At 36.0% G+C, this 17,463-nt stretch overlaps 1 protein-coding gene across 1 annotated transcript in view; it reads left to right on the top strand.

Moving 5' to 3' along the window:
- The first annotated feature begins 7,538 nt into the window (after positions 1–7,538).
- LOC125647011 (neurexin-4-like) overlaps positions 7,539–17,463 on the top strand; it is a 35,089-nt gene continuing 25,164 nt past the window's right edge. Inside the window, exons 1-6 of the mRNA XM_056141804.1 lie at positions 7,539–7,668; positions 9,636–9,785; positions 10,205–10,395; positions 13,226–13,367; positions 13,589–13,798; positions 13,973–14,151. Of these exons, the coding sequence (XP_055997779.1) occupies positions 7,596–7,668; positions 9,636–9,785; positions 10,205–10,395; positions 13,226–13,367; positions 13,589–13,798; positions 13,973–14,151 (945 nt within the window). The 5' untranslated portion in view covers positions 7,539–7,595. The remainder of the gene's footprint in view (positions 7,669–9,635; positions 9,786–10,204; positions 10,396–13,225; positions 13,368–13,588; positions 13,799–13,972; positions 14,152–17,463) is intronic.

Here is a 17,463-nt window from a genome sequence, read left to right on the forward strand (position 1 = left end):
TAACTCGGAAGGGGGGGGGGGGGTGTCCTTCAGAGCATGGATTCAAATCATCAACTCAAACTTACTTTTCCACTGTCTTTTACTAATTGCAATAAGGGTGGGTGGGGGGGGGGGCGGGGGGTCAACCTGCCGGTCAATCAAACTTTGCAGGATATGAAATGACATGATTTACGGCCCTTTCGGACATACAGCATACATGATTGTTAATATCAAATATGACATATTCCAATGTGTAACAATATTTCAATAGCGGTGTCTGCATGTAAAAATAGTAACTGTAATTGGAAATGTATATTATCCCAAAAAGTGCACTAGCGGTGTTTAGTTGTCACGAGATGAGATCTCGGGACTGCTTTATGTACTATCGAAGTTGTAAATTACCTATTATATAATTTGGTTTCTATTAAGAAATAAAGATATTTCAAGTGTCAAAGGGGTAATTTCCTACAGAAAAAAACACATTACCTTCATAATTTAAAGAACATCTGATTTCGAGTAATGTAAGTGTTTATAATTAACCTAGCTTGCAAAAGAACAAACGTTTTTCAACAGCAGGCCTACTCATACTCAAACTCAGCTATGTTTGTTTTGAGTACAACTCTGAGCAAGCTCCGAAGCATACTCCGTTCGTGGCACACTGATTTTGACTACGGATAACTCTGTTTACCTGATCAAGATATAGGGCTCACGGCGGGTGTGACCGGTCGACAGGGGATGCTTACTCCTCCTAAGGGACCTGATCCCATCTCTAGCGTGTCCATGGGTCTGTGTTTGTCCAACTATCTATTTTGTATTGCTTATGGGATTTATTATTTTTTAAAAACATACATACACTATATATCTATACATACATTCTACAAAAACAGGTTTAAAAATCAATACAGGAAAAACCAAAGTTATGCGACTAAATGCTGCAAACAACACACCAATAACCATCAATGGGAACAATGTGGATGAGTTCATTTACCTCGGAGCTACAGTAAGCAAGACAGGAGGTACTAATGAAGATATAAGAAGAAGAACTGGCCATGCAAGAGTAGCATTCCATAAGCTACGCAAGATCTGGAGCAACAACCAACTCAACAGAAAAACAAAAATGAAGCTCTTCAGCTCAAATGTAATAGCTGTGTTATTGTATGGCAGCGAGACCTGGAATATGACAAAAGGGGATGCAAAACTTGTAGATACCTTCCAGCACAAATGTCTTAGGAAAATCTTAAAGATCTACTGGCCAATGAAAATATCAAATGTAGCAGTTAGAGAGATAGCCGGAGTGGCAAAGATCAGCACTATGATAAAAACACGCAGATGGCAGTGGATTGGACATGTGCTGCGGATGGATACAAGAACGCATCCATATGTAGCCCTTAGTTGGACACCAGAAGGAAAAAGAAAGAGAGGAAGACCGAAGGAAACGTGGAGAAGAACAATAGAAAGAGAGAGGAAAGAACTAGGTTTTGGGTCATGGACAGAGGCAGCAAGATCAGCCCAGGATAGAAGTAAATGGAGAGGACTTGTTCATGGCCCTATTCTCCACGAGGAGAGAAGGAATTAAGTCACATTCTACAAAGAAACTTGTACAAAATGTTTATAACAGGCTACCAAAGGTCTCTTGAGAGAGAGAGAGAGAGAGAGAGAGAGAGAGAGAGAGATGCATACAGTCAATATCTAATATATAAAGGTACATATATATTGAAATTGTTTTCCACTCAGTGAAATAATTTATTCCAGTGGTTCCAGCAGGTGTCAAACAAATCTTTTTCACCATTTTTATAAGCAACATGTTTCTGAGTATCATAAATTCATTAGCGATATCGCAGCATTTACATTCAGTGTCTTCCCTTTAATCTCATAGTGTAGATATAATATTTCAGCCAAAGAACAAGATTATTTTGTAGTTTTCTTTTCATCCCAAAATAAAATTATTTTTGTTATTGATATTTGAAGATTGGTCTTATGTTCAAAGCAAACTTCAAATTCTCTTAAGAAATGCTGAACACTATCACATTCCCATAACAATGTTCACTTGTTTCTTCTTCTATCTGACAGAATGTACAATTCTTATCATCTCTAATTTTGATTTTGAATAAGTATGAGTCTGAAGCCAAAATTTTGTTCAGAATTCTATATTGAAACCATTGCAGTTTACAATTACTTGTAACTTTAAGGGGCAATCTGAAAATCATTTTCCATTTTGTGTCGTTTAATTCATATATTTCATTCCATTTTCTTTTACCAGTAGGTTCTGTGCAGTTTTGATTGAGAAGAGTATAAAATTGTCTTAATTTTTTGCATCCTAGAAGAGTGTACATACTCGACATAATCAGAGGGTTTGTTAATTTAATTAATTTCTTATCAAACGTGACTTTTTTCATCCATGCTTTAATAGCATTTATGACACTCATATATTCTAAAAAATTAATTTTCACTTTTGGATAAATGTTACAGATTCATAAGTCAGGAACAAACCCTCTTCATCAATAAGGTCATTAAGGTATTCAATATCATTGTGAAACATGGATTTATTAAGAAATGCTTTCCTACCCACAAGAAAGTTAGAATTGTATCTGTTGTTACTGTAAATGGATTTTGTTTTTCAGCGATGTCTTTATTTTTTTTTATCTATTCTATTCCACATGTAACTTTATTCAGATCTAAATTTTGGTATGAAATTATGCAAACCCCTATCTGAAAATAGGAGTTGTCTCATCCAAAACAATTTTAAAGAGGCTATAAAAGCATTTACATTGATCATTTTAACCCACCATCCTCATATTGCTTTACAATTACCTATTTTTTAATTCTATGTTGAGAATGGTTCAACAAGAAAGAACAGAATAGTTTATCTAATTCTTTACAATAGCTGTCATCGGGATTTGGAATTGCCATAAAATATGATTTAATAGAGGCAAGACTAGAGTTTTGATAACAGTAATTTTTGCTATTGGTGTCAAATGTCTTTTCTCCCATTGATTTAAGATTGATTTTATTCTGCTTATCTTTGGCTAATAATTTAGTTTAGACATGTTCTGTAACTCTACATCAAAATTAATTCCAAGTAGAGTAAACGTACAAGTCCCCCAATTCGGATGAAAGTCCTTAGAAAGGGTGTCCTGACTATATTTTTTTTTATCCAATCCATACTGTATTGGTTTTTGAAAAATTAACTTTTAGTCCTGACATTTCAGAGAAGTGCCGCAATACTTTTATTGTTTCTAGAAGAGATTCCTTGCTACCATCAAGTATAATTGATGTATCATCGGCTAGTTGTGAAATTTTCTTTCCATTATTATTTATAGTTATACCTTTAATACTTTCATTTTCTCTTATTTGTATAGCTAAAATTTCTGTACAAAGAAGAAAAAATATAAGGTGATAAAGGATCACCTTGTCTACATCCTCTTTGAATGTTGAAAGATGCTGAGAGATTGCCACCTTGGTTAATAGTAGATATGATGTTGTGATGAATAATTTCACCCATTTATGAATATCAGGTCCAAACTTAAAATAAGTTAAGGTCTTTTGTATAAAATTCCATGAGAGGGTATCGAAGGCTTTCTCAAAGTCAATAAGTAGTAAAAGACCTGGGATTTCTTCTTCTTCAGTATACTGCATAATATCATAAATTAGTCGAGTATTTTCTCCTAGGATTAATAAATTAGTCGAGTATTTTCTCCTATATACCTGTTAGAAATGAAGCCAGTTTGATCAGGATTGATAATTTTATCCAAGTAAATCTTTAATCTATTTGCAAACTAAATGCATACATATACTCGTACTGAGCTTAATGCACTCTTTCTTGTTTTCAAGTGACATTATACAAGGGACAGATTTAGGGAGAGTTGGGATCTCATCTCATTCCCCTTTTAGAGATGGGATCTCATCTCATTCCCCCTTTTTGATGGGCCTCCTATCAAATGGAGATTTTAAACTACAGTAAGTATAAAATCACTCTTTTGTCACTTTTTATCTAATGATGGTATGATATAAATCTACATGAAATGCTACACCAGAGAAATTTGATTTGGATGAAAAGTGGAGGATATATACATTGAAGTCAGCATTTCGCAAATTCTATGGTCGTTATAACGATCTAGTTCGTCAATACAACCTCGCATTGGGTCAAATGCTGTCTGACGTGTTTCATACCGATTGTTAAACCGTTCTTGGCACACTGATTTTGACTGAGGATGACTCCGTTTGCCTGATCAGGATATGGGGCTCACGGCGGGTGTGACCGGTCAACAGGGGATGCTTACTCCTCCTAGGCACCTGATCCCACCTCTGGTGTGTCCAGGGGTCCGTGTTTGCCCAACTATCTATTTTGTATTGCTTGTAGGAGTTATGAGATTGATCACTGTTCGTTATCTTCACCTTGCATACAACAATATTTTGAAATTGAAAACTTTCAAATTTATTTTATTTAGTAAAAAAATGCAGTTTTAGTAGAGAGCAATCTGGGGGGAAATTTCCAAAACTCCCGCTGATCTCGAACCCGTGATCTATAGTTCAGCAGTTAACGTGCTAACGTATTGAGCTACCCATGCAAGTATGCAATATTTGAAATGAATAAACAAATATTACTCATATCTATATTTTCATTCATGTTTTAAAAAGAAGTCAACCATTATGACGATCGATGTAGTGTACGAGGGTTATTTGATATAATGTGTATTGTACGATATCTCAAAAGCATTCGACTCAAATAGTGAAATGAACATTACATCCCTTTAAAGTATTCTCCGCGGTTTGAAATACATAATTTCAATCTCTGAATCCATTTCTGAAATGCGTCACGGTACGCTGATTTAGGTAGACCTCTGAGGCACTGACTGATGGATGAGCCAAGGGCTTGTCGGGACTTTTAACGACGACCAGATAAGAACTTTTCAAGTAAGTTTTGGAAAAAGGAAAAAGTCGCATGGGGCTAGATCTGGAGAGTATGGTGGGTGTGGCAAGACGGTAACCTTCTCCGACTTCAAAAATTGCTTCACATGTTCAGATGTATGTGATCGACACAGGGCGTCGTTTATGATAATATTTCTCGAGGTTTTTTAGTGTAACATCTCGGTAATACCAACCTGTAACACTTAAATTGCCCTTCGGCACCAGAATTTGTACAGCTATACCATCAGATGAGAAAAATATGCAATAAAGAACCTTCTTTGTGCTTATGGTTCTTTTGGCAACTACAGGCCTTCTACCGTGTTTAGTTAGCCTTATTTTGTTTCCAATTTTTCTTACTGGTTCGAAATAGTTTTTGGTCATCTGTCAATATATGCGGTATCCATCTGACAGAAATCTTATTTTTACAAGTGGTGAACGACGAGCTCTATTGAAATGACTATAAGTTTAAAACCATGTGGAGCTGAAGGCTCGTGTTTATACCGTTGGAAAGGTATTGAATAGAGCAAAGCGTTATCGCGCTGTGGTACAATACACATTACATATCGAACAGCCCTCGTAATATCCATGAAGCCCTCTACTAAAATTGTGAGATTCATGGTCCCGGGGTCAGGGGTTCAGGTCCTACGGCAGGACCAATATGGTCATACATTCAGTGGATTTAAGGGGGTGCAGCCCCCCTTACATTTTCTTATCTAAGGTAAATCGTGGTCTCTTGTTTAGAAAAAATGTAAACGATAAAAGAAGCAATAATTTCTTCCATTCTCGGATAAATAAATGACAAAATATTTTGTTATATTGAATTACTTTTATTGGGAAAACTTGCATTTTTTCAAAATCCATTGAGATTCGCGTCATTTAATTTTTAAAAATGAAAGAAAATAGTAAAAATGGATACATAGGAGACATATTTCAAGCCCTATACAAAATCTGTAAAACCCAGGAGCTTCTGGGGGCTTCGACGCCTTGGACCCACTAGGGGCCTCAAGGCGGTCCCCAAACACCCTTAAGAAAATGTTCTTCTCTACTGGAATGCACATATTTGAGAAAAACTAAATGCATGGTTATGATGCTCGTGAAGCCCTCTATCAAAATTGTGAAATTTATGGCCCCTGGGTCAGGGGTTCAGGTCCCAGGGTGAGGCCAATATGGTCATATAATGAAAATGTATAATTGATCTTAGAAAATCTTCTCTACTTGTAAATGCATAATTATGATGTTCATGAAGCTCTCTACCTAAATTGTAAAAATTCATGGCCCCTGGGTCAAGGGTTCAGGCCCTAGAGCGGGGCCAATATGGCCACATAATGAAAATGTATAATTGATCTTAGAAAATCTTCTCAACTCCCATATATATTTGAGAAAACTAAAATGCATGATTACTATGTGACTGATACTTAAGGCCCGTGAGCCTCTTGTTTCTCTCTCTCTCTCTCTCTCTCTCTCTCTCTCTCTCTCTCTATATATATATATATATATATATTTCCATCGTCATCGAAAGTAAGTTTATTGACTTGCCTAGATGGTCGAGCGGTCTAGCGCGCTGATTACATGCTGCTAGGAGACTTGGTTCCGCAGGTCGTGAGTTTCAACCCCAGGTAGGGGCGGAAGTGGGTATCCAATTTCTGTGCTTTACATTAAATTTTTCTTCACTTAGGGCAGTTATGTTCATTTAAGAGTTCATTGCTATTTCTGTGCTTTACATATACATGTATATATATAACAATGTATAACACTGTATTTGTATGTAACTATATAAAATGTGTAATAACTTCTTTCTTTACTTGTATATGCACAGTATTTGTATATATTTTCATGCTGCCCCTTGAGGGCCCTTGATTGGAAAATAAAATATGTTCTATGTTCTCTATTTGTTTTCTATAACTGTTTTTAATCTTCGAAAAAGAGCGCGTTTTCTTACCATTATCAGTATTGTCTTGATTAAGTCACTAACGATACCCAAGGCATTGAACATGATTGTATGCCAATATGTTTTAAAAATACAGGGGGTGGGGTTACCGGAAGTCAATAGGAATAATCTGGAGGGGATCCATACGGAGTTGAATACCACCTTAAAAGGTTGAATATTTTAAACAAAAATGGTATCATTATGTGGTCTGCAATCCTAATTTTTTAAAGGTATCCTCTGGGTTGCACCCTATTCTCTTTAGAGAAGTCGAGAGTAGCCTCTCCACTTCTCTAAAGAGAATAGGTTGCAACACCCCACCCCCACCCCCACCCCCGAAAAACCCATATAATAAGTTTCTTATAAATCTAAACGATCCCTATGACAAATTATTTTAAACAGTAAAACAGTAGAAGTCTACGTTTTTAACTGATGGATAATAAATTGCGTATTGCGCGCCTTTATATATATTAACTAGCTATATAGCCCCCCCCCCCCCCCCCCCCCCCCCCCCCTTCATATCATTATTGATAGTAATGTAGTTTTAACACGTACATGTTAAGTTTATAATTTGCATGATGAAATATTAATTGTAATATATATATATATATATATATATATATATATCAATATACTATTATTTGGTAATATACATTGATTTGATATATGAATTAGGAAAAATAAATAAACTTCTATATAATAAGAAACTGACACCTGCACCGCCAAACTTGTGTGAATCATTGATCACGTGACAGGAAGAGCCGCTGTTCAAAACACAGTCGCAATGGGGCGACTGAACGGTGTTTTTGCTTTTATATTATCACTTTGTTCGATAGTTAATTGTTACCAAAGAGATTGTAAGTATGAATAATGTTTCTAATATTGTTTTTGATTGGTGTATAACGCTTTTTATTCCTCGGGTAAATATTTTCACCTGTACAGGTGTGTAAACTTCAAAAAATGGCGTCATTTTGCAAAAATTCCGGAAATGAAATATTTGGAAATTAATTTACAAACTACTACAAGACTTGATTTTCTAATCATAAAACCATATATGTGCAATGAACAGTTAAAACTTTATGATGTGTGTACACATACAGGTGGTGAAAGTTCAAACCAATATGTTTATACATAATTATGCACTCCTTGTAAACATGACATGTTGACTTAGTACCAATGCACCGTCCCGTGGTATCTTTTGCATTACATTCAATCATATGTACTTGTACTACGTGCCTATTACTATTATTATGTGTCATTACATATATTGTTATTATTTTCTTCCGGTGTGCATTTCTGACTGTTTTGCATTAGGATACACGGTGGTAACTTACATATATTACATCAAGTAATGTCTCATGTTATGTACATTGTCTAAGCTCATACTACTAGTATTACTGTATATTATGTGTGAACCATATGAAACCATATTGCACATATGCACTCATTATAAACATGACATGTTGATCTAGTACCAATGCACCGTCCCGTGGTATCTTTTGCATTACAGTGGAGTTAATCATATGTACTTATACTACCTTTACTATTATTACATGTAGAGTTGTTGTGTACTAATTTGGAAATAAATCATATTCTATTCTATTCTTCTATTCATACACCTGAGTTTTTATGCCTCTAACTTCCGTAACGTGCATTAAGACACTGGGGGACTGGACTATGCATCCATGCTGGTTCTGATTATCTTTTAATTGTATTCCATGATCAACTTTCCCACTCTAAAGATGTCTTTGGATCATATAGAAATTCTCGTTAATTATATTTGTAGATATTCTGGTAGATATATACACACAAATTAAATTAAAAAGTATATATTCTAGAAGGTAGATATTGCTTGCAGTTTCTTTTCAGCTGTTTTTATTTAATGTATATGTAGCTGTATCAGGCACGTAGCTGCCCGAGCTAACTCCAATCCCCCCCCCCCCCACCCCACCCCCTCGCTTTTAATGACAATGTCTTTGTTTGGTTTTTTTTCTTCAATACATTAATTAATTGATATTATTACTAAGCAGGAATAATACACCAGAGAAATCTGAAATGGATGGAAAGTAGGAGATATGTACAATGATATGAAATTGAAAAGTTTAGAATTTAACTTTCTTAGTTAAAAATGCAGTTTTAACAGAAAGTAATAACTAGAGAGGGAAGTTTGAACTTACATGTATACTGTACGATTGTTCAGACTGTTGTCAAGTTAGCTTATAAGCAATGCTATAGTTTGTGTCTGTATATGTTGTACAACAAGAAATTCTCAGATCTGTATCATTTCCAGTCTTAATGTCAGACTTAAACACACATCACCCGTGTACAGTGTTCGAAATTGGTTCAAAACTTGGTATAGACCACGGGTCTATGCCAAAATAAGATGACATAGACCTCATCGAATTGTCATAGACTGCAACATTGAAAAAAAAATAACACAAATTCAAAACATTATTATTTACTTCTAATGTATACTTAGAAAGCATATTTTCTTTCCATTTCCGTAACAATGTCCTCCTTTCCTCATAACATTTATCAGACGTCGACTTTTGGGATAACTCTTTTGCTTTAAATCTAGAAAATCGGCATAGACAATTTGGTCTATTACAATTGGCATAGACCGGTGTCATTTGACATAGACTCGGTCTATTGGTCTATGGTTAATTTCGAACACTGCCGTGTAGAATTTTGTGAAAGTGCAAAATGTCAATACTTTCAAAAGGAAGTAGCAATACTCGAGTAAATGTTTTATGTGGTCAGAATTCCAGTGTTTATAGTTGTGACTGCTTCATTAAAACTTCATTGATCAACAATTTTCTTTCAGCAACACCATATCGAGACTCTGATTGCCCTGAAGGAGCCCCCGTAGGTTTAGGTGTAAACAATGGTCGTAGAATTCCAGACAGTGCATTTACCGCATCATCCTCTCACAGCAACAGAGGTCCTGCTAAAGGCAGACTAGATGAACAAGCAGGTTTGTAAGATATGGATCTTTAAGGCAGCCTCCTATCAGTCCTAGAATACAGTTTTACATACTTATAACAAATCTCCAGGGCCAGTGAAAAACAGTTCGTTATAACCAATGCAAGCTTTGTCATATCCAATAAAATTTTCATTATTATCCTCTCATGGGGGAATGAATATCACTTCGTAATAAGCATGAATTCATAATAAGCATGTTCATTATAAGTGTGTTTTACTGTATAAGGTCGGGATCAAATGTTGATGAAATGTTTCCAAAAACTGCATGATACTTGTATTGATATCTTAATTAAATTCGATTAAAATTCCTAATTTTATTTTTGTAAAAAGCTTAGTCAACCAGCAGTCTTTAATGTGTAAAAATGGTGATCAAACATTCTAGACTATAATATTTAGACTGATTATTTTTAGGTGCTTGGACGGCTAAAGTCCAGGATGCCAGTCAATGGCTTGCTGTGGATTTAGGACGAGAATACGTCATCACAAAACTTCAAACTCAGGGTCGACAGGGATCAGGAGAATATGTCAGCGAATATATGTTTGCATTCTCCAACGATGCCATTACGTGGAGATATTATACAAATGAATTTGGCATTAGAGAGGTAATTGATGAGAGATATCAAATGAGATGGACTCTAATAGACTTTCTTGCAAATCATGTTGGCAATAAAGTTTATTAATCATAGATCTTGCCCGATGTTTAAAAAGGAATCGTGTTTCGTCAGATAATCATCGATTCAAGCTGTTAATTATAATTTTATTTTAGAAATTATAAAGCAATACGCCAGTTTCGAGATACGAACTCTTCTGTTTAGGAGGTACATTTAGTAGAACTATGAGTGCCTAAGTGGGGCAGAGTGGACCTGCAGTCAGTAAAGAAGATGATACAATGTATTAAAACCGGCTTCTCATTAAGTATGTAAATGTGGGAAATACAATATACTATCAAAAGAAATGTTTTACAAAAGTGGAAACATAAAAACAATGGCATATTTGCAAATATTATCCTATATATGGTACTTAAAGGGACTGACCATTTTTCCCAAAATTTTCTTTCTCACTTTTAATGATCAAAATATACTGTCTAATGTGTTTAAAAGAATTCACATAAACATTAACGTTATACATTATCACAGATGCTCATTTTAGAGAGTTTATTATTTGTTTTGTAAACAAAGATTGCGGTATGTTATTGTTTACAAAATTTTCAAAAGAAATGGATATCGATCTAAGTTTATTATATCTTTCACATTTTCAGCATTTTTAGGGTAAAATGTGTCATCTGAAAGCTAAAATTTGTGACTATGCAAAATTAAGATGCTTTATATTACAAAATCTGGTTTGTTTGTATACATCAAAAGACTCGAGTCTTTGTTTACAAAACACAGATTTAAGGCTAAGGGCTGTTCCATTAAAACATATGAGGTACCCGGGGAAGGCACTTTAAAATTTGGGTAACCACCCATAGAAGCATAAAAATGTAATGAGGGACCACTCACAGAAGCAATTTTAGATAGTGCGGCACCACCCATAGAAGTGAAATAAATGTGAAATACACTTTTTCTTTAAATTCAATATGTATGAATGACTATTTATAACCCCTGTATAGAGGTCTATTTTCAGATGTTCCCAAGCATCATAGTAAAGAGAAGAGTATCTTGGGTCTCATCACCATTCAAATAACTGGCCATCAATGAAGCTTGATCATAGAACCATCAATTTATTTTATCAAGACGGTCTTTCTTAAACATGATGAACTAAATTAATTTTATAAGTCTACCTGTTCATAAAAAGTCTAGTATTGTAAATGTTCAAAAACAACTATTAAAAGTTTTAAAATTGACTAGTATTTTGAGTATTAAAAAACAAGAAAATGTGTCTCTTTACGTAAATAAAATGATATTCTATGTTTCTTAGTCAATATATAAATTTACAACCTGCAACTTAAGATTTGTGAGGCTCTATTCTACTGTTTTCAACAATTTCGATAAATTCCAATTTCTCGATTCATATTTGTGCGCCATGTTTGATGTACTGAAGTTTCAACTTCCGATTGTCAAGTCATTTGCATATGTCATATAAGGTAGTATTTACATCAATGGACAAGTATGGAGGCGAAAGCTATTTCGTCGGTATTGAAAAGGTTTGAATTTAATATCAAGTTAAAAACTGAACAGCAGAGTGTAAATTCTTTCTGCAACAATATGATTTTCCTTTCTTTGTCGAAGTGGCTCAAGTAACTACATTTTCGCGCTGATTGTCGATGTTTAGCTTTTTCATTAGATCCACCTACGAGATTTCGCGATAACAAGCATGGCAGAGCAGACGAAGAATTGTGCATGCTGTACATTATATTTAATAAAAAACACCTTTATTAGACATGCCCGAGCACAAAGTTGGTAGTGTAACTGTAAACAACATTTGGGACTAATACACAGTGCAGAGTTTATTATCGGTTATTCATAAAATTATTTTGCACCATTACGGAGATCCTATGGAATTGTAGCCTCATCCCGAAAACGTCAGAATAAAAAAAAATTGGATAGGGCTACATTATTGCAGCTAGAAAAAACAAAAACCTTTTCAATGGACCAGGAGCACGTTTCGTTTTCCATTTTGGACAAGGGAGATAATCCTAATTTCCGGTCGCTATAATTTTAGAGTCAAACTGGAAACGATAACCGGATCGCGGAACCTCATCGACCGAGATAAAATGAAGACAGAAAATGGCGTTTGTTTCACATTCTACTTTCAACCCTTCCCTTCTCTTGTTGCATTCCTCTCAGTTTCGGTAAAAAATAAAGATTTTATCAAAACAACCACCCACAGATGAAGTTTTCTGGCATTAGGTACCCACCATATATGCAATTTTCTACCAATGACAAGCACCCATAGATTTTTTTTTAATTGCCGTCCCCGGGTACCTCATATGTTTTAATGGAACAGCCCTAACATATTGCTTTTATTCTTGCATTCAGAAGATCAAAATTTTGGCTGTCAACATTAAATGAGTTATACTTTTAATATTTAACATAAAAAATAAAAAATATTTTGTTCAAAAATCGTGAACCAGTCCCTTTAAAACCAACAAAATAACGTGATACAATAAGAATACCATGTATCTAAATACTCCATGAATACGTATCATTTACCTAGTTTGTGTATCATTCAAATTTGAACTTGCTGAGCACATTCACTTACGCTGTGATGAATATTTGTCCCACTCCCGCGTGTAAACAAATTGTTTCTTGCCTTACTATGTAGAAGAGTTCCCCAAAGGGAAGTAACTCTGACGTATCTCGAAACTGGAATATTTGCACATCTATAAGTTCTGTACTTTGGTTTCAACCGTGATAATGATTAATGTAAATGAAGTGCTTTGTATTATTGATTAAAGTATGAAAAATTATAATTTCTTCACTCTTTTAACAGATGTTTATTGGAAATCAAAATTCCGAAAAGACAGAAACCAGAGTTCTGAAGTACCCTGTGATGGGGCGATACGTCAGATTCCACCCCCAGCGATGGGTGGAAATCATTTCTCTGCGAGTGGAAATCTACGGCTGTCCTTACAGTGGGTTTGACTTAGTTTCTATCAAAGATTCGTATGTGTTCAATAGACATTCACTTCATCATCAGATGGAATGTATGTAGTTCATTAGTTGGAAGTAACTTAGCTTCTAATGCTACAGTTGTCCTATATTTTTCCGGGGAGCTTTACAATGTAATCTTTAATTAACTATTTTTCAGGAGAGCTTTGTGATGCAATCTTTCATTAACTGTACACTTTTTCAGCTCCTGACGTGGCTCGCTTTAGTGGTGAGGGTTATATCCATTATGATTTGTCAGCGCTAAATCCCCCGCCCAGTACCACTGCCGATCAGATTAAATTCCGCTTCAAAACCAGCAACCAGAATGGAGTGTTACTGTATGCAGATGGAAACCAGGGAGATTTCATTGCTCTGCAGCTTCATAGAGGAAACTTACTGTTCAGCATTGATCTAGGTATATTTTTTAACTTCCATGGTTTGTTTTTTCTCTTCTGCAATATTTTGTTGAGGTGCCAATACTCATTTCATTTAAATGAATTTTGTACAAGAGCACTAATTGGTGTTCTTTTCCCTCATTGATATCGCCTCTGTTGTTGTGCTTTGACTTTTTCACATACTATTGTAAAAGGGTCGACACAGTTGAAGCGTGGATTGACTCAACAAACGGGGGGTAGCTTATTGGACGACAGTCAGTGGCACGATGTCATCATCAAACGGAATCACACAAAGATGACCCTGATCGTAGATAGACTAGAGACCCATTTTGAGACTAATGGACTCTTCTTTAGACTGAACTTGGACAAAAAGGTTAGATGTGGGTGTCACGGTGATCTTAGCTTTTGTATGCTGGAACTTTGGAATTTACAAATTTTGTTTATTACACATGTGATGTGTTGGTTTTAGTAATTTAGTACTTTTCAGTGTTGGATAATTTAGCTTTTGTGTTGTATTACAACATTGTTTTGCTCGGGATGTGATATCTACTGCCTGGGTATCGTCCCATCTCATGTCTGAGCACTGTGTAACAAAATCCCCTCTGAAGACCATCATCATGCTGTTGTAGCAAGTCTGGAATCTGTAATTTTACACTGATATGTAAAGTATTGATTATTATAGATGTATGCATTTCATTACATAACCCTTCTTTTGTTGGATTTATTTGCTGCTTGCAGCAGTGCAATCCACTAACCACTATATTTGGTCTGTTTTGATTTGACACGAAAGGAAGATAATTTATACGGTGACCTTGTACGGATTATGATGCAGACTCAGGTTACGAGTAATGCACTGTTTTCTGTACGGATTATGATGCAGACTCAGGTTACGAGTAATGCACTGTTTTCTGTACGGATTATGATGCAGACTCAGGTTACGAGTAATGCACTGTTTTCTGTACGGATTATGATGCAGACTCAGGTTACGAGTAATGCACTGTTTTCTGTACGGATTATGATGCAGACTCAGGTTACGAGTAATGCACTGTTTTCTGTACGGATTATGATGCAGACTAGTTACGAGTAATGCACTGTTTTCTGTACGGATTATGATGCAGACTCAGGTTACGAGTAATGCACTGTTTTCTGTACGGATTATGATGCAGACTAGTTACGAGTAATGCACTGTTTTCTGTACGGATTATGATGCAGACTCAAGTTACGAGTAATGCACTGTTTTCTGTACGGATTATGATGCAGACTCAGGTTACGAGTAATGCACTGTTTACTGTACGGATTATGATGCAGACTAGTTATGAGTAATGCACTGTTTTCTGTACGGATTATGATGCAGACTCAGGTTACGAGTAATGCACTGTTTTCTGTACGGATTATGATGCAGACTAGTTACGAGTAATGCACTGTTTTCTGTACGGATTATGATGCAGACTCAGGTTACGAGTAATGCACTGTTTTCTGTACGGATTATGATGCAGACTCAGGTTACGAGTAATGCACTGTTTTCTGTACGGATTATGATGCAGACTAGTTACGAGTAATGCACTGTTTTCTGTACGGATTATGATGCAGACTAGTTACGAGTAATGCACTGTTTTCTGTACGGATTATGATGCAGACTAGTTACGAGTAATGCACTGTTTTCTGTACGGATTATGATGCAGACTCAGGTTACGAGTAATGCACTGTTTTCTGTACGGATTATGATGCAGACTAGTTACGAGTAATGCACTGTTTTCTGTACGGATTATGATGCAGACTAAGGTTACGAGTAATGCACTGTTTTCTGTACGGATTATGATGCAGACTCAGGTTACGAGTAATGCACTGTTTACTGTACGGATTATGATGCAGACTAGTTATGAGTAATGCACTGTTTTCTGTACGGATTATGATGCAGACTCAGGTTACGAGTAATGCACTGTTTTCTGTACGGATTATGATGCAGACTAGTTACGAGTAATGCACTGTTTTCTGTACGGATTATGATGCAGACTAGTTATGAGTAATGCACTGTTTTCTGTACGGATTATGATGCAGACTCAGGTTACGAGTAATGCACTGTTTTCTGTACGGATTATGATGCAGACTAGTTACGAGTAATGCACTGTTTTCTGTACGGATTATGATGCAGACTCAGGTTACGAGTAATGCACTGTTTTCTGTACGGATTATGATGCAGACTCAGGTTACGAGTAATGCACTGTTTTCTGTACGGATTATGATGCAGACTAGTTACGAGTAATGCACTGTTTTCTGTACGGATTATGATGCAGACTAGTTACGAGTAATGCACTGTTTTCTGTACGGATTATGATGCAGACTAGTTACGAGTAATGCACTGTTTTCTGTACGGATTATGATGCAGACTCAGGTTACGAGTAATGCACTGTTTTCTGTACGGATTATGATGCAGACTAGTTACGAGTAATGCACTGTTTTCTGTACGGATTATGATGCAGACTAAGGTTACGAGTAATGCACTGTTTTCTGTACGGATTATGATGCAGACTCAGGTTACGAGTAATGCACTGTTTACTGTACGGATTATGATGCAGACTAGTTATGAGTAATGCACTGTTTTCTGTACGGATTATGATGCAGACTCAGGTTACGAGTAATGCACTGTTTTCTGTACGGATTATGATGCAGACTAGTTACGAGTAATGCACTGTTTTCTGTACGGATTATGATGCAGACTAGTTATGAGTAATGCACTGTTTTCTGTACGGATTATGATGCAGACTCAGGTTACGAGTAATGCACTGTTTTCTGTACGGATTATGATGCAGACTAGTTACGAGTAATGCACTGTTTTCTGTACGGATTATGATGCAGACTCAGGTTACGAGTAATGCACTGTTTTCTGTACGGATTATGATGCAGACTAGTTACGAGTAATGCACTGTTTTCTGTACGGATTATGATGCAGACTCAGGTTACGAGTAATGCACTGTTTTCTGTACGGATTATGATGCAGACTCAGGTTACGAGTAATGCACTGTTTACTGTACGGATTATGATGCAGACTAGTTATGAGTAATGCACTGTTTTCTGTACGGATTATGATGCAGACTCAGGTTACGAGTAATGCACTGTTTTCTGTACGGATTATGATGCAGACTAGTTATGAGTAATGCAATGTTTTCTCATGACCAGTGTCAGACAATCACAGTTGGGGATTTTGCAACAAATTAATCAGAGATTTGTGTACACTTGTGAATATCATGTCTGGATTAAGAATTAATTTCTTATTCAATCATGTCATTTTTATGTGTAATATGTTTACTATTCATTAACTAATAATTATGTGGCTGACTAGTTTGGTTTAGGTTTGCATATGTTTATTATACCCCCCGCAACAAGTTGCGGGGGGGTATACTGGAATCGGGTTGTCCGTCTGTCTGTCCGTCCGTCTGTAGACGCAATGGTTTCCGGGCTCTAAAGCATTATCCTTTCCACCTACCGTCACCATATCATATATATGGACTACCCATGGGATGAAGATGTTCCCTATCGATTTTGGGGTCAAAAGGTCAAAGGTCAAGTGCACTGGACATCGAAGTAGCAATATGGTTTCCGGGCTCTAAAGCGTTATCCTTTCCACCTACGGTCACCATATCATACATATGGACTACCCATGGGATGAAGATGTTCCCTATCGACT

This window comes from Ostrea edulis, chromosome 6 (genome assembly GCF_947568905.1).
Source record: "Ostrea edulis chromosome 6, xbOstEdul1.1, whole genome shotgun sequence".
Lineage (NCBI taxonomy): Eukaryota > Metazoa > Mollusca > Bivalvia > Ostreida > Ostreidae > Ostrea > Ostrea edulis.